This window comes from Bacidia gigantensis, assembly GCF_019456465.1.
Source record: "Bacidia gigantensis strain McMullin 20006 chromosome Unknown contig_180, whole genome shotgun sequence".
Classification (NCBI taxonomy): domain Eukaryota; kingdom Fungi; phylum Ascomycota; class Lecanoromycetes; order Lecanorales; family Ramalinaceae; genus Bacidia; species Bacidia gigantensis.
Window position 1 is genome coordinate 813,520 of NW_025408596.1, and position 25,676 is coordinate 839,195.

The window sequence follows — 25,676 nt, forward strand, 5'->3', positions numbered from 1 at the left end:
ATACACAGCCTAACAGGAATTTCAACCGCAAGGGCATGCATCACACTGAAGATACGCTCGGTCAAAGCAGTATGGTGGTCATCCTTTGCAGTGAAATATTGTAGCAAGTATCAGTAAAAAGCAATGGAGCAGATGTCTTTCCGAACTCATTTCTCATCGTTACCCCTTTTCTCGCAGACGTAGAGTGCCCCGCCCCTTCCTGCAACAACTACATCGTCGGAAGGTAGAAGAGGACAACAAAGACTTACTGGAGATAGAGAGTCTATAGAATAAGATCCCTGCGATCGTAATCAAGTCTAGGAATCAAATTCCGATGGTCTATTGTGGTCGCTGATTCGCTAGAGTGAGACTTGGTTTCTATTGTCTCCGGCGCCAAGCACGATTCCTCAATCTTCAAACCCTCCGAATAGGTCGTCTTCTTCCAACCCAGGAGCCAGCATGCGCACCTTGTTGCGGCGCTATTAGTAAGCCCCCAGCGGATGTGAATAGACCTATTTCATCGTCCTTGATGCTAACAACCCCCAGATTACAACGTTTTCATCCTCACCGGCGCTTTACGCCTCCATGGCCTCCTCGAGGCAAATGCGAAGATCGGGGCTCTCGAACGCTAACCAACTATCGATCGAACGAGAGCGAGTCATCCGCAAAGATGACATACCGTCAACCTATGACGGCTCCAGCTTAGACTCATGGGAGGAGCCACCACCTCGTGAGCCCGTCCCGAGTTTTCGGGATTACAAAGGGCTTGAGCCGCACGGCGTGTTGGAGCATATGGCACCCCTTGGGCACGGTCCGACGCCCAAAGCGAGAGCACGAGTGAGACTACACGAGCCTCCGCGGCGGGCTCCACAGCTGAAGAATGGAGATGTGAAGGTCGTAAAGGAGAACGGCCCAATGACCGAATCTAACCTACCACCCGTTACACATTCGCCAGGGCCACGCCACGATCCGCCATCTCCACCTACTCCGTCCGACGTACATCATCACTTGGGAGGCCAGGACGGTAACGCCAGGTTGGAGCTCGAAAATACACCGACGTTATCGAGCCCAACCAGGCCAGGCCCCCTTGACACGCCACCGGTCTCAGCTCTGAGCCTTCTTCCAAATCAACCGATCACTCCATGGGAGGATATAGTACAGGCAGCTGTGAGACGTTCTAATGAGCTAGGCAACATGGCTTTAGGAGTAGCCATTCGTCATTTGTACAAGCAGGCTCTAACCAGTCAGGACATGGCCAACCTCCTGAATGCGGTTCTATCGCAAAACCAGACTCCAGATCAGATTGCCTCTTTTCAAATCTACATAAAGGCAGCCAAAAAGCAGGTCAAGAGAGGTGAAGCAGGTGGGAAGACGTCGACGCCTTCAGTGGCTAACTCGCCGGCGAAAAACCTCAGGAATAGTGGCACTCGGCAAGCTGAGGCCTCAAAATCTTCGAGAGAATCCATGGAACACGGAGATCAACCCTCAAATGCTGTTTCCCATACACCCTCCAAACGATCCACGATGGCCTTCATGACCAACGGTTCCCCTGCTAAAAGCGACAGGCCAACAAAACGAGCAAAGCGTTCTTTTAGTGTCTCTGATAATGAATCTCCTTTGTCTGATTTGAATTCCGATATCGAAGATCACATAGAAGCCTACGCTCCCGACAAAGTGGAATCTACAATATCAAATTCCCTATTCAATCCCACAACGTCTCAGGCATCAAAAGATCGACCCGGTACTGGGCCCCGGATGGGCTCCTTCTCCAACAAATTGCCTATAGAGCTAGAAACCCCTGAAGCTCGAATAGCCGCCAGGAAACGTCTCGCACGGGGCTTCGACAATTATCTCGTCCAAGAAAGTAGCATCCGATCCTCCCTGCCTCTTCTCCGAGAGCCCTCTCCACCGGAAACTGCCTTGCAACAACGAGCTCAGCATCCTCGTCGCAGTGCCGTTGCATACAGAACTCGTAGGAACGACGACGAATCATCCGAGTCTTCGCTCTCATCATACAACGAATCTCTTCTGCCTCCCCCAGACTTGGGGGTAAGAGGCATTACTCCCCAACTCGGTAGGCCCCTTAAGACAAACAAAAAAGTCGCTCGGATCAAACAATCGTAAGTTTATCGTCTCACTCAATCCTTTACGCCCTCATCGTGATCGACCACCTATTCTCTTGTTGTCTTGTGCTTTCTCGTAACCATTATTGTACCTTCAATCCTCACCCTAATAGCGCGGTTTATCCTGAAGGAGTTCTGGTTTGCCTCATAGCTACTGTCTCCTCTTTTTGTCCGATCCCTGTGTTTGAATCTGTAGTCTATGTGTGCTGTCATCGTGTGTTTGTTGCTGCAAACTTTCTGTGACATCATCCACAGCAATTAGTCGCATGCTTTAAAGCAACCAGCAAGAAGAGCGGGCTTAGAACACTAAGAATCCCGAAGATGGAGGCTAACGGCGTTTTGCATCACCGCAGGCCTTTGAAGAAGCGAAATGGAGTCACAGCAGGTCTCGCCCCCCAACAGAGATCGAAGTCAACCATATTGGCGGCGGACGCCAAGACGATAACTTGGTAAGTCTTTCTGTCGCCCCAGCCCTAAATATATCAAGAGACGACATCTTCGGCCCTCATGAGCTAACATGCTACAGCCGGAGACAGATCGTTGTTCGGCCTGTAGCGGCAATGGTAGTCTGGTCATGTGTGATGGTTGTCCACGAGGATACCACTTTACTTGCTGCGATCCACCTCTAGCGCCTGACACACAGGCAGATCAGCTTCCTGACCAATGGTTCTGTTGGCGCTGCACGATGTTCGCTGCTGATGAGTATGAGGACGACGAGCGGCGGGGGATCTGGACAGGCCTCAGAAAGTCTATCACATATAGAAATCCTACAGCCTTTCACCTTCCCCGGGATGTCAGAGACTACTTCGAAGGTGTCATTACTGGAGAAGAAGGCGAGTATGACGACCTCCATAATATTAGAATCTCCAAGTGAGTGATCCCTTAAGATACTGTGTTAGATTAGTCCACTTTACTAACAGAATTCAGAGCACGTACCGGGTACGAAGAAATACCAGATAATCTGAAGCTTAAAGATAAGAAAGATCACACCGTTCTTTGCTTCCAGTGCGGCGGCTCTTCCACCGGAAAACGAGAAATAGTTCCTTGTGATTATTGCAGCCTTTGTTGGCACCTCGACTGTCTTGATCCACCGCTTGCAAGCGCTCCTAACAAGAAGAGCACAAATGGCAGACCGAGGCAAACGTGGATGTGCCCAAACCACGCCGATCATGAGTTGATGCACATGGCAGCCTCTGCAACGACTGCTGGAAGACAAACAATCAGAAAAGCTGTACCTGCTTACCCTGAGGAGAACATCAGGACTTTCCGAACCAGAAAACCAAAAACAGCACGGCTAGTGGGGACTGGGCTCAGAAGAGGCTTCACCAACAATGGACTGATTGAAATTGAAGAAGAACAGAGCGAAGAGGAGAGTGAAATCGAAAGGGAGATGTCAGGCGTAGTTTACAAAGTCCCGGAGCGTGGCATCAAACTGGACTTCATTGACCGTATCAAAAAGTATGCTTTGGACAGCCAGCATCATTTCGGATGGCTGACCTGTAAATAGGGCGAATCTAGAGGCGATGGCTTACAAGCAGAAATTTGCCCCTAGGCCTAAAAATAGGCAGAAGTCACCACACATACACACCACGAACTTGAACCCTCCTACCGCAGAGAAGCAGCAAAAGGAGCTAGACAAACGACCCTTTCGAGAAAGGAAAGCAGCTCTGAACCTCATGCAGCTGGCATGGAAAGATGCTGAGCTAGATGCCGATCAATTATTGAACCTGATCGGTACCTTGACCGTCAGTCTCGACTATCTCCAAGGTTAATCAAATAACATGTGCTGACCTTATAACAGGCGGAGGCACCTGCCAATGTTGAGCGATTGTTGAACGAAGACGATCAGAAGATGAAGAAGGATAGGGGGAGGACAGCCGCTGATCTACCTGTCAGCGATCAAGAAAAGAAGGATCTTGAAACCCTCATAGCATTAGCTCGACGGCGTCTTGGCTTAACGACCACCTAGTGGAGCATATAGTCAAGTATGTCTGGGCGTCTGGATTATGGAAGACACACCTTGGGTAGCGTAAGTGCATATACATGTCATCAGCTTCGTTGTCAGGCGGTGTAGCGAGGACTAGATGGGGTCTCCCCAAGTCATATCGTTAGAATCCTTGATTTGAGGAATTACACTCAGGCCGGTCGAAACAAGCAGGCCATATCTGACCTAGAGCAGATCAAGCCGTAGTTGCATAAGAAGCAAAAGCTGTTGATTCGGATCTGCATTCGAGTCTATCTATGCTGCCTCTACTTTGCCGGTTTGACTCCAGGTCGGGACTATCTTGACTCATCTCGTTATGAGTCTTGAACGACGTGAGGTTATCTCCGTTTTCGAACATAGCTATGAGAATACGGCTCTTCTCCTTTTCACTGATGCTGAGCCAAAACCAGCCCGATTCCTCTCCATTGATACATTCAAGAAGCCATAGGTACAGATATCCATCCACACCCGGCTCTGTCGTAAACGCCATGCTATGTGACAGTCTTCCCCCATAAGCAACTTAGATAAAGAGCTCATCATACAAAAGTCAACCTTTCGTCATCTTCTCTGCCCATCTCTCATCATCGTTTCCCCTTAGGTCGACCACCCCTAGTGCCCCTTCCCCCGCCCCCCGACTTCTTCGCTATAGGCCTCTGTTTCGGCGACGGCGACCCGGGCGCCTCCCATTCATCAATCTCCGCCTCACTTCCGTCTCCACTCCCTTTCTCATGCGCCATGCCATCATCGTCGCCCGAATCGTCGTCTCTCACGTCCGTTCCCTTACCGTCCTGTTTCGCATACGTCCATTCCGCAACTCCATCCATCATCTCCTCGTCATCTTCATCCGAGTCTCGCTCCTTGAGAAGACCTTCGCCACCTTTTACGCGACCGCTTCTACGGCGTTCTACAGATGTCGCAATGTTGTCACCGCTGCTGTTCTTCTTCGTGGCTTTCGCTGGCTTCTTAGAAGCTTTGCTGATGCCATTTCTGGTCCGGGAGGCAGGCTTCTTATCTTTATTGCCGATGGCTTTACGTATGGGAAAAGATTTACTCTTCTTGAATTCTCGACCATCATATCCGGGTGCTTCTGTTTCAGACTTGCGTTTTCGATTCTGAGTTTTCGCATTCTTCAGGGCTCTCTTCACGAGCTCCTCGACGCCATCCTCAACGTCGCTAGGGAGGAAGTTCTTTTCGGCCGTTGCTTGAGCTTCTTCGTGGTCTTTGATGTCTGTGAAGAGCGATTTTGGGAGGCTAGCTTTGCCCGGTTGGGTTTGAATCGTCCAGCCATTTGCTTCCTCATATTTACGGATCGTGAGCTGTGCAAGATCAGAGAGATGGTATAGGTTGTCGTCCATTTCAGTAGAGGCTTCGATAGCGTCCCGCGATTGCTTGATGCGTTGAGCGATGTGGAAGACCAGAGACAAATTGTCCTCGCTGGCGACTGCTTGAAGGTAGAAGATTATATATCTACAAAAATCTACAAGGTCTGCACTCGTTGTGGTAAAATCAGGGTGGTGGGCTAATAAAGAAATAAAACGCGCGAAGATTGATTCCATTAGAATGGTAGCTTTGGAATTCTGACGCTCGCTTTGTAGATTGTGAAAGTAATTGGTCCGACTCCGCAGCCAAGTGAGCGTTTCGAATTTGAGAGGCTTCTCAGGTTCAAAGGCGAAGAGGAATGGAATCACGTAGAAGCGCGGGGGCAATCTCGTTGCCCCAAGGTGTTTCTTGAGCTGCTTCAAGAACGCGTTGCGAACGGGTGAAAGAGGATCATGTGCAACTAGTGAAAAGTCGTTGAACATCGCAGGCGTGAGAAGTGCATCGGTTTGCTTTTTGAGACAGAGCTTCAACAGAAGCTTTGCCGCATGTAGACGTAGGCGAGACTTATGCGCAGAGGGAGTCTTCTCGGAAGGCAGGACTTCGCCCATGCCTTTCACAAGGCGTACTAAAGTACTGTAGACAGGCCCTGCTATCTTTTGTAAGGAATCGGGGTCGTTATGAGATCGGACGCGGTTCACGAGAATCTTCAATGCCCAGCATTTAGCTTCGCATTCTTCATCGAGGGTGTCTGACCATGAATACGCTTCTGATGACTCTGCTGCAGGCGTTCGCGCTTGAAGTAGAATTTGCTCTATTGCGATCTCACTTATGGCATCATTGTGCTGGCTGGCTTGCTCCGGTGCGAGGAGAATCAGTTGCGACAGAGCCGCGAGACGTGAAGCAAAGCCTGTCTTTCCGTATTCGTAGCCCTTGATGCACTTTTGGACCAGCTCTCGAGCATGCAATTCCTTCTTGTCAGATGCTGTTACAAGGACAGTAACTGCGTATTTGGCCGCTGAGGCTGGTTGGCCATACAGCGCATACGCTGTTATCGATGACACGAAATGACGATCCTTGGGAATTTCTTCTGAAAAGCGCTTGGCAAATGATGCGCAAGCTTTGAGATTGTCGACGGCAGCCATGTCGTTCGACTTCTCACTGCTGGGGGCGTCATCTTGCAGATATCTGCATATCCCCTGCACCTGAGCTTTAAGCACTTCTGGTGTTTGCGTAGAGATGTCTCGAAGGATCTCGTGTGCTGTAGCAGTCAAGGCGCCATCCTCTACCCGAGAAAACTCCATGATGGCGGGAACAAGGCTTCGATTGTAGACCAGTGAAGCTACGCGATAAAGCAATGCTAAGAGAGAGCTCAGCAGGTCTTGAGGCGCGGACGCTGACTGCTCGAAGCGTTTCGTAAACTCTCGGATAGCTTTATAAACTGTTCGATAGTCACTTTCAGGGGCCATGCAAAAACGAATCAGCTGATATGCTCGACGGTCGTGCATCTTCGCAAACTTCCACAGTTGTCCAGAGAATTTCGCCGCATCCGGATATAACTTCGCAATGCTTTGAATAAGCTTAGATAGATGAGCCTTGATCTCATCTTCCTTCCTCTCCATGACTCCACCATTGTAATCTTCGCAAAGTTTGAGATACATGCTCACAACTTTGACCATGCGAAGCTGTCTGTGTTGGAGTGCGTAGAAGACTTGTCTAGCTTTATCGTCAAGGTCTTTAGCCAGGAGGAGGATTCGCTCCGTCCTGACTCTGTCAGGGTTGACTTCGTTGGCTATTGGAACATCGTTGACTGGCGTCTCTCTTGATGATGATGCTTTACCGTTTGTGAGTGGCTGTTTACTGAATTTCGAAGGCGGAAATGTTAGGGGCAGCAGGTTCTCGAATACAACCTGGTCAATGAGCATATGGATATCCAGGTCGTTGGTCAAATATGTCTCAAATATCTTCGTGGGGACGGACCCAAACGCCGATCTTACTCTGTCATCACCTAGAAGTAGCTCGCCAACGGCTGCCCCCCAAAGGCGACTCAAAACGACCATAGCTTCCGTTCGTACGATGTGTTTTCGATCGCGCATTCTCTCGGCCATGACGGCTAGCGTAGATCCGGACTGCTCGATGCCGCCTGCAGACCTGATTTTCAAAACCACATCTCGTAGACTCAGCGTGCCGATAGCCTTCACAGCTGAAAGGCGAACTCTTTCGTCGGCATCCCCGAGCATCCGCGTAAGGCCCTTGATGAGTTGATCTTCTTCCTCTTGACTAAGGCCGACGCCGCCGGCCGATGTTCTCAAAATACAGCAAATCCCAGTGGTCCATGCTGCTCTGATGATGGGCGATTTGTCGTTGCATCTACCCAGGAAGTTACTGTATGCATGTGGGTACACTTGGGGAAATGGTTGTGGCGATGACGGCTTTACTAAGACGTTCTGGTCCGAGAGAGAGTCGTGGGCGTCAGATAAGGAAGTATAGGGATAGGTGAGCGGATTCGGGGTTGGCGGAGGAGGGCACCCCGCCGCCCCAATCCCAGAAACTATATCCCCAAAGGTTTCGGTAGCAAGGAGACGCAGATGGGCATTTTCCGCAGATAGTTCGGCTTCTAGCTGAGGTACAACATTTTGCAAAACATTTGGGCAAGCACGCCACAACTCTCGGAGCAATTGATGCGCTTTGCGTAATTCTCTCAAATCTTCGTCTGTTGGCCCAAATGACACATCCAAATCTGCACTGTCCATGTCTTCACTGATTCTTCTTCTCTTAGCCGTCCCTCTTTCGGCGGCTGCAGAAGACGCGTCGACGATGATATCATTGAAGTATTGGCTGATGTGTTTTGCCATACGTTCAGAGCAGGTGTTGCATACTGTCTTAGCCATGTTGTACGCGGGGGCAACTCCTTCATTATCAATATTGACTGTCTGTCTTCAAGATGATGTCCAGCCTTTTTCGACTTTCCGAGATTGCCATCCCCGATATTAGTATCTACCCGCAGAAACTGCGCGACAATCACATCAATTACTTCCTGCGGAAGTGACGCTGACTCTTCCACCATGGTAATAAGGATCGAGGTCATTTGAATCTCAACGGTCTTGCCTATTTGTTCTTCAGCAGTGGAAGAGTTAGAGCCCGCCAGAGTATCGAAGAAGCCCGTGAAAAGATTCGTGGTCAGCTTTTCAGAATCCTGAATGTCAGTGAGAAGGACTATGCTTTTCACCTCCGCAAGGGAGTTAAGGACGTAAAGATGCTGCTGGTTGTACGCATTTGAAGGATCCTTTAGGGCAAACAGTATAGAACTAATGAACATGTTGAAAATATCCTGCATGAGATGAGCGCTCGCTGTGTCAATTCTGGAATTCAATCTCCCACCTTCAGCTGATGACCAGTGTAAGGTGCATCAGGCGCACATAATCGTAGAATGTCAACCAAGCAGCATGATGTCCATGCTCTGATTCCCTTATCCTTGTGCGTCAATAGGTTTGGGCTGGCTAGCTCTTTAGCGACTCGAGAGAACGAGTTTCGGTCATTCTCTTCCTGTTCCATGTTCCTCATCTCGTTCGACAGCGCTTGAAGTCTTCGCAGAAGATCTGCTACTGCGATTGGCTTTCCGGCGCGCCATGACAGTGGTTCATTGAATTGCAAGCCTGGCAATGCGTCCATGGTCTCCATGCCGTTGACAGTCGCTGGGCTCGAGATAGCAGCTCTTGACGGCATTGTAAAAGTGTGTCATACAGCCCCTTCTTGCCTTCGAGATAGCCTCTTTCTCATGATCGCTTTACGGATGATGCTTCATGAAACAACTGCTTCACAAGAGTAGCCCGTCTATTGAATTACAGGATGCAAAAGGCTTCACGCGCTTCAATTTGCGGTTCACGCGTTCATTACGGCGGCGTATTTTTCGCTGGAGCACTATCAATTTGCCGCTAGTGCTAACGTTTGTTACTATCAACCTTATCTCTGCGGCTATACCTACTACACCTGTTGTCTCCTAAACCAGACTCTCCCCTCGGTGCAATCGACATTGATTGATGTGGAGGAGTGCTCACTTTTGCGTTTCTATAGTCTTACCGAATAAGTCCGCCTACCCTCATCAGTGAAGATTTATATGAAGACATTGAAATTACCGTGCCCCTTAACTAAATACTACGACTCCGATGCATCTCCTCGGACTTTCTTATCTGCTGACGTCTTCATTTACTGTTCTCGCATCCTCTTTCTATGATAATCCCGATCAAGATTCACTGCCCTTGCACAGGGTAGAAGCCGAAGATTTGGATAGGAAATGGTCTCACGAGGTAAAATTGACCAGCTCATTTCCTTGTGCCAGCCAATTTACGTTAAATGGTGCCCGATAACTCAATTCTTCCTTAGTGGGCGTTCTCTGGTATAACAACATTTGCTCACCTCAAGCATGTAAAATGTTTGACCTCCCGAGATCACTCCTTCGACATTGCGATCATCGGGGCTCCCTTTGATACGAGTGTCAGCTACAGACCAGGTGCGAGATTCGGGCCTCGCTCAATTAGGATGGCCTCTGCTCGCCAGGTGCCTTTTCGTGCCTTCAATCCTCGCCGTGGGCTCAATCCGTACCATAGCCCATACACTATCATTGACTGTGGTGATATCCCTATTTCGCCCTTCGATAATGCCCTTGCCCTCCTTCAAATGACTTCTGCATTTCTCGAGCTAGGTTCCCGTAAGCCTGTCATCAAGCATGCCTCCTTTCCCAAGCCGAAGCTCATTACTCTTGGTGGAGATCATTCAATTGCACTACCTGCGCTACGAGCATTGAACAAGATTTATGGCCAACCTATTGCAGTCCTCCATTTTGACGCTCACCTCGATACTTGGCATCCGGCCAAATACCCATCTGCATGGCCTTCTCAGCAATCAGATTTCAATCATGGGAGTATGTTCTGGATGGCTTCTAATGAAGGTCTCATCATCAATGGTTCTTCCGTGCATGGCGGCCTCCGAACGCGTCTCCTAGGATGGGAGGACTACGAGGACGACACTAATCAAGGCTTTTTACAAATCAATGCCGACGATATCGACGATTTGGGGACTCGAGGCATCATAGACATTGTGCTACAACGGATTGGTACAGAATTACCTGTCTATCTCAGCGTTGATATAGACGTGATCGATCCAGGCTTATGTCCTGGGACGGGCACTCCCGAGGCTGGTGGATGGACGAGCAGAGAGCTCATTCGCATCTTGCGCGGGCTTGAGAGCCTCAACATAGTGGGGGCGGACATTGTGGAGGTAGCGCCTGCTTATGACGGAACCGGAGAGCAAACCTCATTAGTTGCTTCGCAGATTGGATACGAGATTCTGACCAGCATTGTTGGTAGAGGACTTGCAGAAATGGATGTGCAGAAAGGGTCAGGCAATGAAGCGAAAGCTCATAATGAACTGTGAATGTTGAACGATGGTTAAGGCTCTCTTTTCCTAAGTCAACTAATCTGTAGCACATCGTCGCGAGCTCCAACAGCCTGAGTCTTGGCCTGGGAGCTCTTTGAGAGAGGTGACTATAGTCTCTTGGGATGGATGTGCTGTTTATGATTCATATTTGAATAGAAATGACATCGGCCTGCATATACAAATGTCGTACCTTACCACATGGAGTAAGTTGCAACGGATGTCGGCAACGCTAATCATTAGCGTCTTCTAGCTCAGGCGTAATCAGATCATCAGATTACAATCCATTACATCTTAGATCTCCCACCCCTTTTCTACATTTAGATTTACATGCGGCTGCGAAGCTCTCTTTTAGACATGTTTCGAGGCTGCAGCCTACACAGGATACAGAGGCTCTCCACTTTTAACGGATTTGCAAATGGCAGAGCCCGCAGAATCCACACCTCAGCAGCATTATGGAGCGATGAGCGATGATGGAAATGATGAGGAGCAATCACTCCTCAGCTCGAACGAGATACAGCAGGGTGTGGAGAGTATTGAAGCTATCAGTCAATCGTGGAGTCGCCGCTCATTGATAGTCGCATATCTTGGGTACGTTTCAAAAGAAATTCCATCCTTTTCCACCAATCTTATTTAGGAACTACGAGAAGTGCTGTGGTGGCTACTAGTCATTATCCATGTATTAAGACCATCTTCCCACGCTACATCGCTATGATGAGCAGCAGTCCTAACTGACCGTTCAAGAATTCTCTTGCTTGCGTTTGCGACTTCTTTGGAAGTGCAGACAACCTCGAATCTGACAGTGTATGCTACGAGCGCCTTTGCGGCACACTCACTAGTATCTACCGTTCTCGTGGTACAAAGCATTGTCAATGGTGAGTCACCACGCCTAGAATCTCGGAGCTGCAACATGTTAAACACATCCAGCGGTCGTCAAGGCACCAATGGCCAAATTCGCCAACGTCTTCGGCCGCCTGGAAGCTTTCACCCTCAGTATTGGCTTGTATGTCCTTGGGTACGCCCAGATGGCTGCCTCTTCCAATGTACAGACCTTCGCATCAGCCCAGATCTTCTACTCAGCCGGCTCACAAGGTTTGCAGATCTTGCAACAGATCTTCATCGCAGACACTAGCTGTCTTCTCAACCGAGCCCTGCTCTCTGGTCTTCCAGATCAGCCATTCCTAATTACCGTCTGGGTTGGACCAGTCATTGCAGATACTGTACTTGATAAGTTGACATGGCGTTGGGGCTATGCTGTTTGGCTTATTGTTCTTCCCATCGCATTTTCGCCCTTGGCATTTTCGCTCCTCTGGAATATGAAAAAGGCCAACAACGTCCAGCTTCTGCCTCGCGGTATAAGAAGACAACGCAGTGTCCTTGATTTTGTTAGGAAGTTGTGGCTTGACCTTGATGTTGTGGGCTTAGTCCTTCTATCAGCTTCAGTCTCTCTTATCCTGCTTCCTCTCACAATAGCCGCCAAGACGACAGCGAAATGGCATAACGCAAGTATAATTACCATGCTTATTGCTGGTGTCATCGGTCTCTTGGTCTTCCCGCTATGGGAAACTTCTGCGAAGCTGGCGCCAAGCCCTTTCCTCTCATTAAGACTTCTCACGAATCGTACCGTTCTAGCAGGCTGTGCTATTGGCTTCTTCTACTTCTCGGTCTTCTACACCAGCGTTCAGCCATACTTCAGTTCCTATCTGCAGGTCGTACACTCGCAATCAGTGACTGCTGCCGGCCATGTCGTCAACATCTTCAATTTCTCATCCACGATCACGAACGTGCTGATAGCCCTGGTCATCAAATATACAGGTCATTACAAGTATTTCGTCACTGTTGGCGGGTGTATCTACTTGCTGGGCGTAAGTCTGGTGAAACTATATCGCTCGGAGGAGAGCTCCATTGGAATGATTATAGCGACCCAAATTGCGATGGGCGTCGGGGTGAGTATCGTGCATGTGCCTACACAGCTGGGCATCCAGGCTTCTGTTGCTCATGCCGACGTTGCAGCAGCCACCGCCATCTTTCTGACCTCCGTTGAAATCGGCGGGGCTGTTGGTAGTGCAATCTCGGGTGCTTTGTGGTCAAGCAATGTGTTGTCGAAATTGGAACTCTACCTGCCGTCGCGTACCAAAGCGGATGCGCCAACGATTTTCGCTAATCTCACCATCGCAAAAAGCTATCCTAAAGGTTCATTGGAAAAGCTTGCGATTGAACGAAGTTATCAGGAAACGATGGATGTGATCCTGGCTGTGGCAGCATGCCTTGCTGCCCCAATAATTCCGCTCAGTTTCGTCCTCAAAAGTTACCGGCTCGATGGCGCAAGGAAGAAGGACAACGTTGCAGATGACGATAATGGAATGAGAGACGAAAGAACTGAACATTCTGGATTGCTTGGGAGAGTGAAAGGCAAATGGATAAGGCAACTGCTTGGGAATTAGGGTGACTTCTTGATCCTCAACGTATATGTAGAAGCATCATAACGATAGGTATTGTGTTGATCAAGGCCACCATGTATCAGGGTATGCGGGCACTCATTTACGTCTGAACGTAGGAGGTGAAGAATTCATGCCCGCAGAAGCCGTAATTGTTTAGCGCGAAAAACGTCGAAAGGGAGCCGCCCGAAAACTCCCCTCTTCTAACTTCTAAGGTAAGCTGGCGTTGAGAGCCAAGCATTCACATCTGCGGCCCTCTGTCCTGCGACTTTCTTTGTACATCGACGACAATCCGCCTATCAACTTGCACTTCAGGAAAACCCCACATTGGAACGCGTGCACACTAGCCTTTGACCACGCCATTAGGCATTGGTGAGGTGGCGTCCTGCAGAGATTCAAAGGCCTTTCACATCAACCTCGACCAAGAGAGGGCAGCGGAGGCACAGGCTGCCTGCGAAACCACATTCCTGTCTGTTCTCGACCTCCACAGAATGAGCCAGCTCTGACAACATCCCTAGCTTGCGAATACCAGTGCTCAGACACCGCCCTGATCTTTATCTGCTCCTTGTCTACGAAGCGTCCAAGGTCTGATCGGGCGCCAAGGGGGGTGTGTGCGACCCGCCTCGACTCTAATCTCCAAAAAATCTCGTTGCAGTCCTGACCGTTGAAAAAAACTGCTTCGCTTGTCTTCAGAAATCTCCGCAAGCTCAAAGTGAAATTCGCTCACTCTGCGGGTGCCACTTAAAGCCGCTGGCACCCACTGGGCGCATTTATCAGAGAATCACTTCCCGAGAGGAAACTGATACTGTGCATGCTCTTAGAGATCGCGTAGACGGGGAAAGTGAGACATGGCTGTTGCTACAATAAAGTACGCTAAGTCTCCCGCTTCACGCTCCATTGTATTGTTTCGTTCTCGGGGTGCTCATCCCTCAGTGCTATGCTGACTTGATCCACAATGTAGGTGTGTGGTCGTCGGCGATGGTGCTGTCGGCAAAACATGTCTACTGATATCATACACGACCAACAAGTTTCCCTCTGAATACGTCCCCACCGTCTTCGATAATTATGCCGTCACGGTAATGTCAGTCACCTCTCACCTCCCATCATTTAGGTCATTGTCACCTTCGTGAGGGCGGTTTGCAGCAATTGAGGGATGTACTGAATGCCTTCTGTTAGGATTGGCGATGAACCCTATACCCTCGGTCTTTTCGATACTGCCGGTCAAGAAGATTATGATCGCCTTCGTCCGCTATCTTACCCTCAAACGGACGTATTCCTCGTCTGCTTTAGCGTCACGTCTCCTGCATCGTTCGAGAATGTCCGAGAAAAGTGGTTTCCGGAGGTGCATCATCACTGCCCTGGCGTACCGTGCCTTATAGTCGGCACACAGACAGATCTCAGAGATGACCCGAGTGTGAGGGAGAAGCTTTCCAAACAACGAATGCTGCCCGTGAAGAAAGAGGACGGTGAGCGGATGGCGAAAGATCTAGGTGCTGTCAAATATGTAGAGTGCTCGGCGTTGACTCAATACAAATTGAAGGACGTCTTCGACGAGGTATGACTCGTGCTCACGATCAATCTTGAAGTAACCAGAGCCCAAGGATTCTCAGACAGGCTGCTTCAAGAATCACTTGGGTGTTTTTGCTGACTCTTCTACGCACAGGCTATTGTCGCAGCGCTGGAGCCGCCGCCAAAACATCCGAAGAAAGATCGGAAAGGCCACAGCAAATGTATCATTCTTTGACATCTGTCATTTTGGGAGTTTACAAGGATTTAGACTAAAGCCGTTCTGGAGCAAAGGTGTAACCGCGTTGGAAGAACTTCGAATGTTTGTGCCTTAGAATCCGCAGCTTCGAGCTCTCAATTGAGCGAGCGACAGTAAGATCAAGTCGTTCTGGGGATACTCTGGAGATCAGTGTCCACACATGATGTCATTGATAAGTCTAGACATCAAAGGAACGACGACGAGTTTCTGGCCTGCGTCGCAGGCGTGCATCTTGGAAAATGATCATAGGACAGTTGTAGCTTCTGCCATGCATGAGACGAGATTTCGTGAATCAAAAGCTGCGCTTGCCGACAGAATTCCGTTCCAGATGATGCCGCACAGCGCCGAGAAAATGACTGAGCCCCCTGTTTCCTATGCAAAATAATCATTTGATCAGCCTCCAGTCCACTTCCAAAATGAGAAAATGAGTGCATGCATGATGCCGGCCGCTCTTATCTTCAGCCACCACCTCGTACAATTGGCAGCCGATGGGTCGCAGACAATTTTGGTAGGTTTTGAACCTTTGTTCGTGAACAAGAGCATTGCATGCATGAGCAAGAGTTAGACATGAGTCAGTCGATAGGCTATAACAAAATCGAGTTGAATTCTTCCTTGCATTTGTCTATGAACTTTTTGGTCCGACTGCTCCTCTTGCCGGCTGGAAAGGTAGTGACACCATCATCCACCCCATGGTTCAATGTGAGAAGTCAGCAAGAAAGAGGGAATTCAATTTCAATCACTTCTAGCCGAGGATAGGTCAACAAATCATGCCTGAGATGGGGATTACCTTCTTGCCCAGTTCGATCTCGAAAACAGGTCCGAACTTTCGACTCTGACGACAAGATCTCAAGACGAACGAGTAGAAGATTAGGGTTGGCGATTGTGAGGCAGGTGGCAGTTGGCAAACAGTGGTGTCAGCGCTAATGGAAAATGTCTACGCCATCTACGGGCGAGATAGACGGCAGCGTACTGGCACAGCTGGCCAGCAGACCTTTCTTACAGTACCTTAGCCAACTCAGCTGGATCCTCCTCAAGGGCGATGAAAGAGTCTCTACACGCAGCCAATGTACGATGACATAATTGTGCGTGGAGGCTGAAAAGAAAACGTTGGAGGAGGAAAGAGATCGCACGTTAATTGCACTTTAATTCTTTAATTGCACCCATAGGTCCCGCCTCATACAGCCATCTACGGCCCAGAGAAGGCAAGGCGCGTGCGGGCAACGGGTAACGGTGGCTGTTGCGGGAGATTTTCCAGGTCAATAAGTCGAAAGTAGCTAGTTCCGCCAAGCCGCCCCCTGGATCGTCAGGGCAGCCGCCAAAATTCACGAGTGGATCTCCAGCCGCCTGCATAGGGCGTCGGGAGGAAATCTACGTATGCCAGGATAAGACCTGCGCGGCGCGCCCATCTGACATCCGTAATTCTAATCAAAAAAGTTTCCCTTTCCCTACCTCCTCCTCTTTCCAATATCCATTCACGCTCTTTCAACTCACGCACTCTTCCTTCATTCTTTTCAATTTCACTTTCGTTCCCTTCGTTTTAATCTAGAGCTAATCGTCTTCCTTCTTACAGTCTGTTAATCTTGTAACGTTCAAATTCGGTACTCCCACACCCTTCTTTCATCCCATTGTCCTTTATCCTAAGCCAGTCGACAAGCCGATCCGGCACTTCTACCAACCCTGTAAAGATAGCAGTACTTGAGGAACCCTTCGTCTACGCGGTGTCTCTTTTATCGTGGTGCATGGGTACAAGACTCGGAGCAATTCCCATCTCTGCAAGTCCGCTCGTTTCGCTGACTGTCAGGCCTGCTCGGTTCAGGCGCTGTATCCTCAAGTGCGTATGCTCTAGTCATGGCAGACTGTCGAGCTGGACTGTCTTTCTAACCTGTATTCAGGCACTATTGAATCGTTTATACCAAGCGCATCTACTCTTTACACTCACTACAACTAAAGCCAACGCGAATTGTTCCTTGGGTCCAAACATATCCTCATTCCACAACAGCTCTTACACAGCAACTCTAGCATTTTCTGCCTCTTGACCTCATATACTCGTAATGCAGCACCACGAGAGTATCATGGAAAATGCTCATACTTTCCCCAACGGGCATTTCTCAGATGCAGTAATAAAGTCCGAGAACCCCAATGATACGGGTTTCTCACACGGTGCCTACAATATGAATCAAAGAGCCAGTGGTTACTCCCAGCGACACCCACGTCGCAACAACATGTCGATAAATACAGCAGCCCAATTCCACCCAAATCGCCAAAATCAAAACGACCAGACTGCCCCTGGGACGGCGTTTGATATGAATTTCACTCCCCTCCTACCATCTCAACTTCTGCTTGGAAGTCCTTTTCAGCCGGGTACGCCGCAGTATAATAACTTCGGAAACTTTCAGCAACAGAACGCTGTAGCACATCAGCAAAACCAACAGCCGCAGATAGGAAGCCCTGTGACTTCTCAGCAATCTACTTTTCAGGGTCAAGTCTACCCAAACATGAACTATGGCAACCAACAGTATGTCAATAGCCCACAGTCACCGACGGGTAGCTTCGGCAACGTTGGAAATCAAACATTCAATGGTAATCAACAGATGCAAATGGCACCGACAATGGGTAGCGCTAGCAGCCGAACGGTCTACCTAGGCAATATACCACCCGAGACGTCAGCCGAAGAAATACTTGGCCATGTACGTAGCGGGCAAATCGAGTCTGTGAGGCTCCTTCCAGACAAGAATTGTGCCTTCATCTCTTTTCTCGATGGAAGCTCTGCAACTCATTTTCACTCCGACGCCATATTGAAGAAACTTGCGATCAGGAGCCAGGACATCAAAGTTGGTTGGGGAAAGCCTTCCCAAGTCCCGACGTCTGTTCAGGTGGCGGTTCAGCAATCTGGAGCATCAAGGAATGTATATCTTGGGAATCTCCCAGAGACTGTCACAGAAGCCGAATTGCGCGAAGATCTGGGGAAGTTCGGGCCCATTGATACCGTCAAAACTGTCAGGGACAAAGCGATTGGGTTTGTTCATTTTCTTTCCATCAGCAACGCCGTAAAAGCGGTTTCACAGCTGCCTCAGGAGCCAAAGTGGCAAGCACCACGACGAGTATATTACGGGAAAGACCGTTGTGCGTACGTATCGAAGACACAACAGCAGAATGCAGCTCAGTATCTTGGCATCGCTCCCGGCTACGCGCACATGCTGAACAATGCGGACCGAGACCTCATATCCAATGCGTTGGCGCAGCAGTCTGTCGCAGCAGCCGCCGTTGCGACTCAATCGGCTGGTGTGAATAACTTGGGCAACAGGACCGTTTATCTGGGCAATATACACCCCGAGACAACAATCGAAGAGATCTGCAATGTGGTTCGCGGGGGGCTTTTGCACCACATTCGCTACATTCCTGACAAGCATATATGCTTTGTGACCTTCATCGATCCAACATCAGCAGCGTCCTTCTTCGCGCTCAGCAGCGTGCAGGGTTTGATGATCCACAATAGGAGGCTCAAGATCGGATGGGGTAAACACTCTGGTGCACTTCCGCCGGCCATTGCACTTGCTGTTAGCGGTGGGGCTTCCAGGAATGTGTACATTGGAAATCTCGATGAATCATGGGGGGAGGAACGTCTCAGGCAAGACTTCTCAGAGTATGGAGAAATCGAGCTTGTCAACGCTTTGAGAGAAAAAAGCTGTGCCTTCGTAAATTTTACCAATATCGCCAATGCAATTAAGGCGATTGAGGCCATTCGGAGCCGAGAAGAGTATTCTCGATTCAAGGTCAATTTCGGTAAAGACCGTTGTGGGAATGCTCCCAGGCAGCCAAACCAGACTCAACACATTCACCATCAGCATCAATCCATTCATGGGAGAGAGAATCTTGGCTCACCGACGCCGATGAACGGTATGTATCCAGCCATAAGCCACGGGGGCTCGTCGGTGAGCCCAACCCGAGCGGCACTATCACCAGCTCCAGGCTCATCCGCTTCGAATTCACAAGCTGGTGTTCATCACCATCAGCAATCGCATCATGGTCACACTCCCTCAACTGTGTTGAATGCGGGAGGCAATAATCCTCTTGCTCTATATCTCAATCAAGTTTCGATCCAAGAACATAGCGCAGAATCCCAACAATCTGCTGATCAGTATATGGATGGTCCATTACAACCTCAACAGCAGCAGAACCAGCAACAGTCGTTGCTTACAACCCAGCAGGGGTCTGTGTACGGCCATTCGAATCCTAATGACCAATTCTTCAGTGGCGGCTTGAATTTGCCCCCTGGTCAACATAGTAGTGGCCACGGCAGTAGCTTCAGTCAAGGCATCAACAATTACAACATGCCTAACAACTCTGGTTCGAGCACAGTAGGTGGGCTGTTGGCTCCGCGAAATCAACATGCTCGCGCCGTATCACTTCCAGCATTTTCGCAGGAGAATCTCCCAAATGGAAGTATCCAAAGCAGCCAGCAAAATCATTCACAGCAACCGTTCAGCCACCGCCAACAACAAGCCAGTATGAGTGGCTTTGGCGGCCTCGGGGGTGGCGCCAACTGGGGTCTCAATGGCTGGGCAGAGGAAAGCGCGGGCGCAAGATAGACTGCCCCTAGGCCGACCCCAATAATTCACTTGTATTAAGTATCATTCAACAAATCAGCACCTGATACCGCTATCATTCCTTTTGCGCGCAATTTCGGCGTTCGGATGGTGCAGGATACCTTAGACTGGATATGGAGAGGGTTCTACACTTATTCCCCCTTAGCTGCTGGATCGTATTGTTTGGTACAGCGAATTACTCTAATTTCTAATAATATCGGAAGCGGGTTGGGAAGAAATATGAGAGTAATAGAAGGGAGGAAGGAAAGAGTGGAAGCACGAGCCGGAGCAGCGTTAATAGCTTATTGCTTTGTATTTGTAGCTGTCATGGGACTGGCACACGGTATACGTCGTCCGACACGATAGAATCTAGGTATTGAGGAGCGATTTGGAGAGTGTTCATCGATCCTCTTGTGCTTTGAATAGCTACATTGGAGAATGAAGACCAGTCTGAATATAAGCAACATGTTCACTTTTCGTCTTTCATGAATGCTTTTTCTTGGTGTTTCAACATTCAAGCCAGCCTCGAAGCAGGCTCACCATCTTGAAGACTAGAGAAGATATATTAAACAATCCCATTTTGTGAACGAGTGAACACTTTGTGCAGGTTCGCTGCCTGGGAGGATCAAGATCGCTTTACTGTTCCGAGAGGGGCACGAGTGATGTGCTTTTGAAAGTAATGAGAGAATACAATTAAAAGAGACCATGGAAAAGCCTGAAATGGTGGTACTGGGCGACGGAAGGAGGCTTTCTGATGGGCAATTCGCACTGAACAGGTCATATGGGTTCCAAATGAAGCTAGCGAAGGATGAGATACGCTTGAGTGTAGGCTGGTCCATCATCGCACGTATGCTCCTTGAGGTCTGCTGGAGTGACGAACAGACAAGACGCGAAAAGAGCCGCAAATGCTGCATTTCCAAGACTTGTATGTAGAATCTCTATGCTAAGCTACAATTGCTCGACAGCCATCTTACTTGCGCATGTCACGTTGCCAATCAGTCGAATGCAGTGCTCCTTGCATCCCCAGCCATCTCGACTTCTTTCTCGTCACCTGAGCAAACCCTCTAAAATTTGAGACACAGCAAGCCTGAGCTGATCATCCAACCAGAACAGGAGAGGGGACCCCAAAAAAAGAATCTCTAGGCACTCCGTTCACCAGCCATCTCCTTTCTCCAATTGTTTACACCGAGTAGAGAAGGACATGAAATCTTCAAGTATCTACAAGAAAGTCCGTTAGTGCCGTAGAGAGTTGGCCAGCATCCCTCTTTCCAGCTGCAAAGACAAAGAAAGTCGTAAGTCTGAACGGCTGCAAAGCCTTTATTTTCACAGGGGGAAACACCTATAGTCAACGCTACTGCATCGTCAGCACAAAATGGTCTCATAGTCTCATGTAACACTGATGACCTACCCGACGACCACGCATATCAGCCTGCATCAAGGGCTGCTGTTGAGCGTATTGCATGGGAAATTGTTGGAATCCTGGCATGTTGTTGTAGCCCATCATGGGGTTCATGCCTGGTTGAGAATAGCCATTTTGCTGCATCATCGGGTTTGGCCCTACGCCTAAGGCTCGCTGTGGGAGCTGATTCATGCCGGCAGAGGTTGCCGGATAGCCTCCGATGCCAACATTGGGATAAAATCCTCCGGGAGAATTGTCACGCCCAAGCATTGCTTGTTGGTAGGAGAGGCCATTCAAAGTATTGGTAGGGTAGTTTGAGGGCATTTGGTCATATGCAAGGAGATCATTCGGGTCCATGGCTGAGGTACCTGAGAAGCCCGTTTGCATTGCATATGGCTGCTGGGGTGGAGACTGCAGGAAATGATTGTCGTTGTATTGCCTGCCATTATCCGGATGGTGATGCCTTCGATCTCTAGAAGTGCCGTGAAGTGTTGACCGAGGACGCTCTTGGTGCGAAGCGTGACTGTTGGGAGTAAGATCTCGCTCGCCTTTATTGCTTTTGACCGAGAGGCCCACCTCGTCCATAAGCCGCTTGTAGCCTTGCGAAGGAGAAGCCTTCAGACGGATAAGCACATTACGCACTTTCTGCAATACATCGTTGCGCTGGCTTTCATCGAAGCATGGAGTCGTCAGGACCTTGAAGATCAGAGTGGCACCGCATTGTTGGTCGCTGAGGATTTCCTCTAAGACATTACCATCCTCCGAGAAGAGGGCTTGAAGAACAATTTCGCGAGCTTCGACTTCATTTCTTTGATTAATGACTTTCAAGACCGTGAGATACGCGACCTTGTGAGTGCAAAGATGCACAAGATGAGGGACAAGCTTGGGTGCTAGTGCGGTCCTTTTATGTTGAAGAGTGCAGGTATCTAAGAACCAGGTGAGCAAAAGAGCGCCGTTGGCGTTGGTGGCCAGCTTGACACTATGCAGGACAATTGCGGCAGCCAACATCCGTTGCTGGCTCCTTGTAGCGTGGTGGCTCTCGAGACAAGCTCTCATGGCTCGGGCACCAAATCTTCCTTGTGCAATATCCCACATGCGACTGAGCATAGTCTCAAAGATAAAATTGTTGTGAGGAGCACCAAAACGTAAGCAGCCCTGAAGAACATAGTTGCCATACTGATCTAGAAACAACGCCACGGTGTAGGGACGCAGACAGTCAACTAAAATCTGCTTTTGATTGCTAATCTTGCAGACATCAATGATCTTTTGAGCAGCCCACGTACCGTTCTTATGTACGCCGATCTGAGCAAGATGGGGTGCGACTTGAGCAAGCATTTGCTCCTTTATACTTTCAGAGCAAAATTCGAAAAGCTTCTGAACAACTGTGTTACCTAGATAATCAGAAGACAGTTCCGCCACCTCTGGCAGCATGGCCATAGCCGTCTCTTCAATCTCAGATTGGGCCATTGAGCTGTTGTCAATTCTCTTCCGAATATCACGTAGTCTCGGAGCGTCATAGAGCCTGTTCTGAGATGGCTCTGGGACTTGCGGAATCTCATCTTCGAAGCTGGTAAATGCCTGCGCAGAGATAATGCTATCTTCAATGGCGTAGCGATCATCAGCAGTGGCTCCAAATTCATGTGCCATTTGCAAGATATCCGCTTTAGCTTCCGCCAGACTTGGAACTTCTAACGCAGCAGAAGCTTGTGGATTTGTCCCATTGATGGCTCGGTCGCCACCAAAGTCGTCTTCAGCTTGGGAGGCCGAAAAGTCAGTTTGTCCTCTGCTGAAGGGGTCTGGGCTTCTTGACTGAAAATTGCCGGGAGTTCCCCCGACTGACGAAGAATTAGGCTCTTTCGCATAGCCTATCTTCACCGGCCCAGCACCTGGAAAGATCTCCTTCCCGTTAAGAGTGGCCTTGGCTAGTCTGGCGCTGTCGACGTGTTCAAAATTGACAAACCCACAGTTCTTGTGCATCAAGACTCTCGAGGATTCGATCTTGCCATGAACACCAAAGAGAGCCTCCAATGATGAAGTGGTAGTTGATGTTGGTATATTGCCAAGCCACAAAGCGCGAGTCGGCTTGTCTTGGCTAGAATCGTCCAAGGTTTCAAGGGTGGGCCTTCGCGCAATGGTATTCAAATTCATTGCCTGCACAGCTTCTGGCAAACCCTCATATTCTTCACTCCAATCAAAGCCAGGTATTGCGTTGCTGATTTGTCGAGGTCGAGTGGTGGGAAGCCTTATTGGAGCAGGCGCTGGGCGTAAAGGTGAGTCTAGAACCCCGGCTGTACGTGCTCTGGGCCTGTTCGCGGACGCTTGACTTGCAAAAGCCTGAACAGCTAGATTGTGATGGTGTATTTGTGCTCTTGTCTGTGCTAAGGCGGCATCCATGGGAGTTACGATGCCACTGTTCTGACCAGAGTACGCACCATTCTGAGTATACTGGTCCTCTTCATCATCTGCGTACTTCTCTTTGGCATTGACAGAAAATGACCTGAGCCTGCTCAGGTTTCTATTCATGGTAGCAATATCATTAAAGTAGGGCGGTAGACCATTCCCCTGCAAGAGTGGCTGCACAAGATTGGCTTGGTTCTGTCTGGGGGTCTCCGCAAGCCCTAAGTAGTCTAATGTCTTGACGTCGGTGTCGGTTAGGCCATCCCTTGAAAATGTCGATTGGACCGGGGAATTGGGGGCATCAGCGGACCGCACACTTGCCAGAGTTGACGATCGGTTTCTAGTATTGTTCCAATTAGAGGAGAAAAGCCCGGAGCCAAACGGACTGATTCCTTCTTGGCTTTTTCTGCTGCGGCATCGAGCCAGCTCTAAGCCGTGAAAGGAGCGCCGATGTAGAATTGGGTGATTCGGAGCCCATGAATGATGATGACCTAAAAGGGCTCGTCGAAGGTGTGGGTCTCGAGCTCTTAGATTGAGACGATGAGATGCTCCCCAGCCCTGGAGGAGCAGCTGGGGAAAGTCTTGACGGGACAGTACCAGCACGTGGTCGTCGGGTTGTGCCTTGTAAGGGACTATCAGATGGTGGAAGAAAGTCAGGAAAGCCATCTTGACTAGGAGATTCGGGAATGGTTTCTCGCAATGGCGTGGAACCGCCACTGGCCGGTGGGCCCCAGAATTGGGGAGTCAATCCTTCAGACGCTTGTATCTCTCGAGCACTGAATGGATTGACATTAGCTTTAAACATACAGGAACCAGACTGAGACAATTTACCGCTTAGAATATGGCCTTGCTGTTCCCAAATCATGGGATGGGGATCCAGCCCCGTTCCTTGAAGTTGCCACACCGGCGGTGCTACTCATGGCAGTCTTGCCTGGAGGATTCCCAAACGGAGAGCGAGAAGCGGCGCTAGGATGCGAATCGATTGGAGACGTATTTGCTGTTGATGACCCAGATTGCGGTTGTGTTGCAGAAATCTGTGGGAGGTGACTCAGGTTCAGACGCTGATTTGATTGTTCGGGGTTCGGTGAGGGAGCCATTGTTGTTGCTACGAATTCTTTTGGATGGTGTCAATTCCAACTGGATGCATCAACCCTGGCGCTATAGACTCTAGAAATTCCCAAACTCTTGTAAGCTCCAGTCGGTGGCCTTGCTGTGTTTCGTCGGACGGCGCTCACATTGAGGACGGCACGCGTAGGAGCTGTTTGAGGGGCCCTTGATCGTCTCGTTGACAACGTACGACGGTCCCACTAACCGAGTAGACGTCAAAGCCGATAGGGAGAACGTCTTCCTCGGCCGCTCTAAAAGGAGACAGCTACACTTCCGACCCCGCCCAAGTGTCTTTCCGACCAGGTAATGTAACCAGAAACAGGCTAGTCACGGAAGTGACCCTTAATAGGGCAGTGACACTCTGGTTCTATATCTCTTCAGGACAGGGAAACAATGATCGTAACGACAAGTGGTCTGAAACGGTTGAGGTGCGGCGTCAAGAATCCGAAGCCAAGGAGAGGGCAGGCCCTGGTGCCGATCGAAAAATCAAATAAGTTAGGTCAGTTGAAGGATAGGATTGAACAGAAACAGATTAGAGATTATGATGGAGATGGAGGCTAAAGGATGATAATCATCAGCGGGAGAAGCAAAGGAAAGGATGGAGCTGAGGTGGTAGGAATCAGGATGAGTTGTTAGAAGAGTCGGATATGATGGTCTGCATGAATTTAGGAGACTCTTGGAAATCCTTAGCCTTAGGGCTGGGAGGGCACCAGGGGGAGCCCGGACAGGGACGGCCATAACAATAATTCAGGAGGTCAAATAAGGGCCAAGACTGCCGGTGGCCACTGCTGGATTCCGCCCAATAGGGACCAATAGGGTCAAATAGCGCCTAAGGCACAGAAGATTCAGGGAGTCCAGGAGCGCAATAATACGCGCGCCATCTGCATGTATGAAAAGTCAGACTGCTGCTACTGAGTGGATTCTTTCTTTGGCCTCGGACCTGCATAACTGTGCGTAATGTGAATCAGCATGAGCGAATTTAGAACAACGAGCTAGCCATCCATCTTGTCAATCGTCTGGTCAATCGTCTTGTCCCTTGATCGGAACTTCTCTCACCAAATATATCCTGAAACGCGACCAAAGAACCTGACTGCTCTAACCCAGATGGGCCCTAGCCAGCCGGCATATTTTGCCGTGCGGATCTCGCA

The 25,676-nt window shown here is 49.5% G+C and overlaps 7 protein-coding genes across 7 annotated transcripts; 5 read left to right on the forward strand and 2 right to left on the reverse strand.

Moving 5' to 3' along the window:
- Positions 1-564: 564 nt before the first annotated feature.
- On the forward strand, positions 565-4,071 carry KY384_003210 (uncharacterized protein; the record flags this gene model as incomplete). The annotated part of the gene is made up of 5 exons (XM_044811730.1): positions 565-2,053; positions 2,732-2,972; positions 3,030-3,560; positions 3,610-3,847; positions 3,904-4,071. 5 exons carry the CDS (start codon positions 565-567, stop codon positions 4,069-4,071), a joined length of 2,667 nt encoding a protein of 888 aa, XP_044670863.1.
- Positions 4,072-4,667: 596 nt separating this feature from the next.
- KY384_003211 (uncharacterized protein) lies at positions 4,668-9,129 on the reverse strand (the record flags this gene model as incomplete). Its single annotated transcript, XM_044811731.1, has 3 exons — positions 4,668-8,336; positions 8,405-8,734; positions 8,785-9,129. The coding sequence occupies 3 exons, from the start codon at positions 9,127-9,129 to the stop codon at positions 4,668-4,670; spliced, it is 4,344 nt and encodes a 1,447-aa protein (XP_044670864.1).
- An 813-nt stretch (positions 9,130-9,942) lies between these two features.
- Positions 9,943-10,836, forward strand: KY384_003212 (uncharacterized protein; the record flags this gene model as incomplete). The annotated part of the gene is made up of 1 exon (XM_044811732.1): positions 9,943-10,836. One exon carries the CDS (start codon positions 9,943-9,945, stop codon positions 10,834-10,836), a length of 894 nt encoding a protein of 297 aa, XP_044670865.1.
- Positions 10,837-11,254: 418 nt separating this feature from the next.
- Positions 11,255-13,280, forward strand: KY384_003213 (uncharacterized protein; the record flags this gene model as incomplete). Its single annotated transcript, XM_044811733.1, has 3 exons — positions 11,255-11,427; positions 11,581-11,711; positions 11,764-13,280. The coding sequence occupies 3 exons, from the start codon at positions 11,255-11,257 to the stop codon at positions 13,278-13,280; spliced, it is 1,821 nt and encodes a 606-aa protein (XP_044670866.1).
- Positions 13,281-14,122: 842 nt separating this feature from the next.
- Positions 14,123-15,018, forward strand: CDC42 (Rho GTPase; the record flags this gene model as incomplete). Its single annotated transcript, XM_044811734.1, has 4 exons — positions 14,123-14,142; positions 14,236-14,355; positions 14,451-14,829; positions 14,938-15,018. The coding sequence occupies 4 exons, from the start codon at positions 14,123-14,125 to the stop codon at positions 15,016-15,018; spliced, it is 600 nt and encodes a 199-aa protein (XP_044670867.1).
- A 2,072-nt stretch (positions 15,019-17,090) lies between these two features.
- On the forward strand, positions 17,091-19,628 carry KY384_003215 (uncharacterized protein; the record flags this gene model as incomplete). The annotated part of the gene is made up of 1 exon (XM_044811735.1): positions 17,091-19,628. One exon carries the CDS (start codon positions 17,091-17,093, stop codon positions 19,626-19,628), a length of 2,538 nt encoding a protein of 845 aa, XP_044670868.1.
- A 1,207-nt stretch (positions 19,629-20,835) lies between these two features.
- KY384_003216 (uncharacterized protein) lies at positions 20,836-24,518 on the reverse strand (the record flags this gene model as incomplete). The annotated part of the gene is made up of 4 exons (XM_044811736.1): positions 20,836-20,964; positions 21,034-23,686; positions 23,808-24,197; positions 24,253-24,518. The coding sequence occupies 4 exons, from the start codon at positions 24,516-24,518 to the stop codon at positions 20,836-20,838; spliced, it is 3,438 nt and encodes a 1,145-aa protein (XP_044670869.1).
- Positions 24,519-25,676: the final 1,158 nt, after the last annotated feature.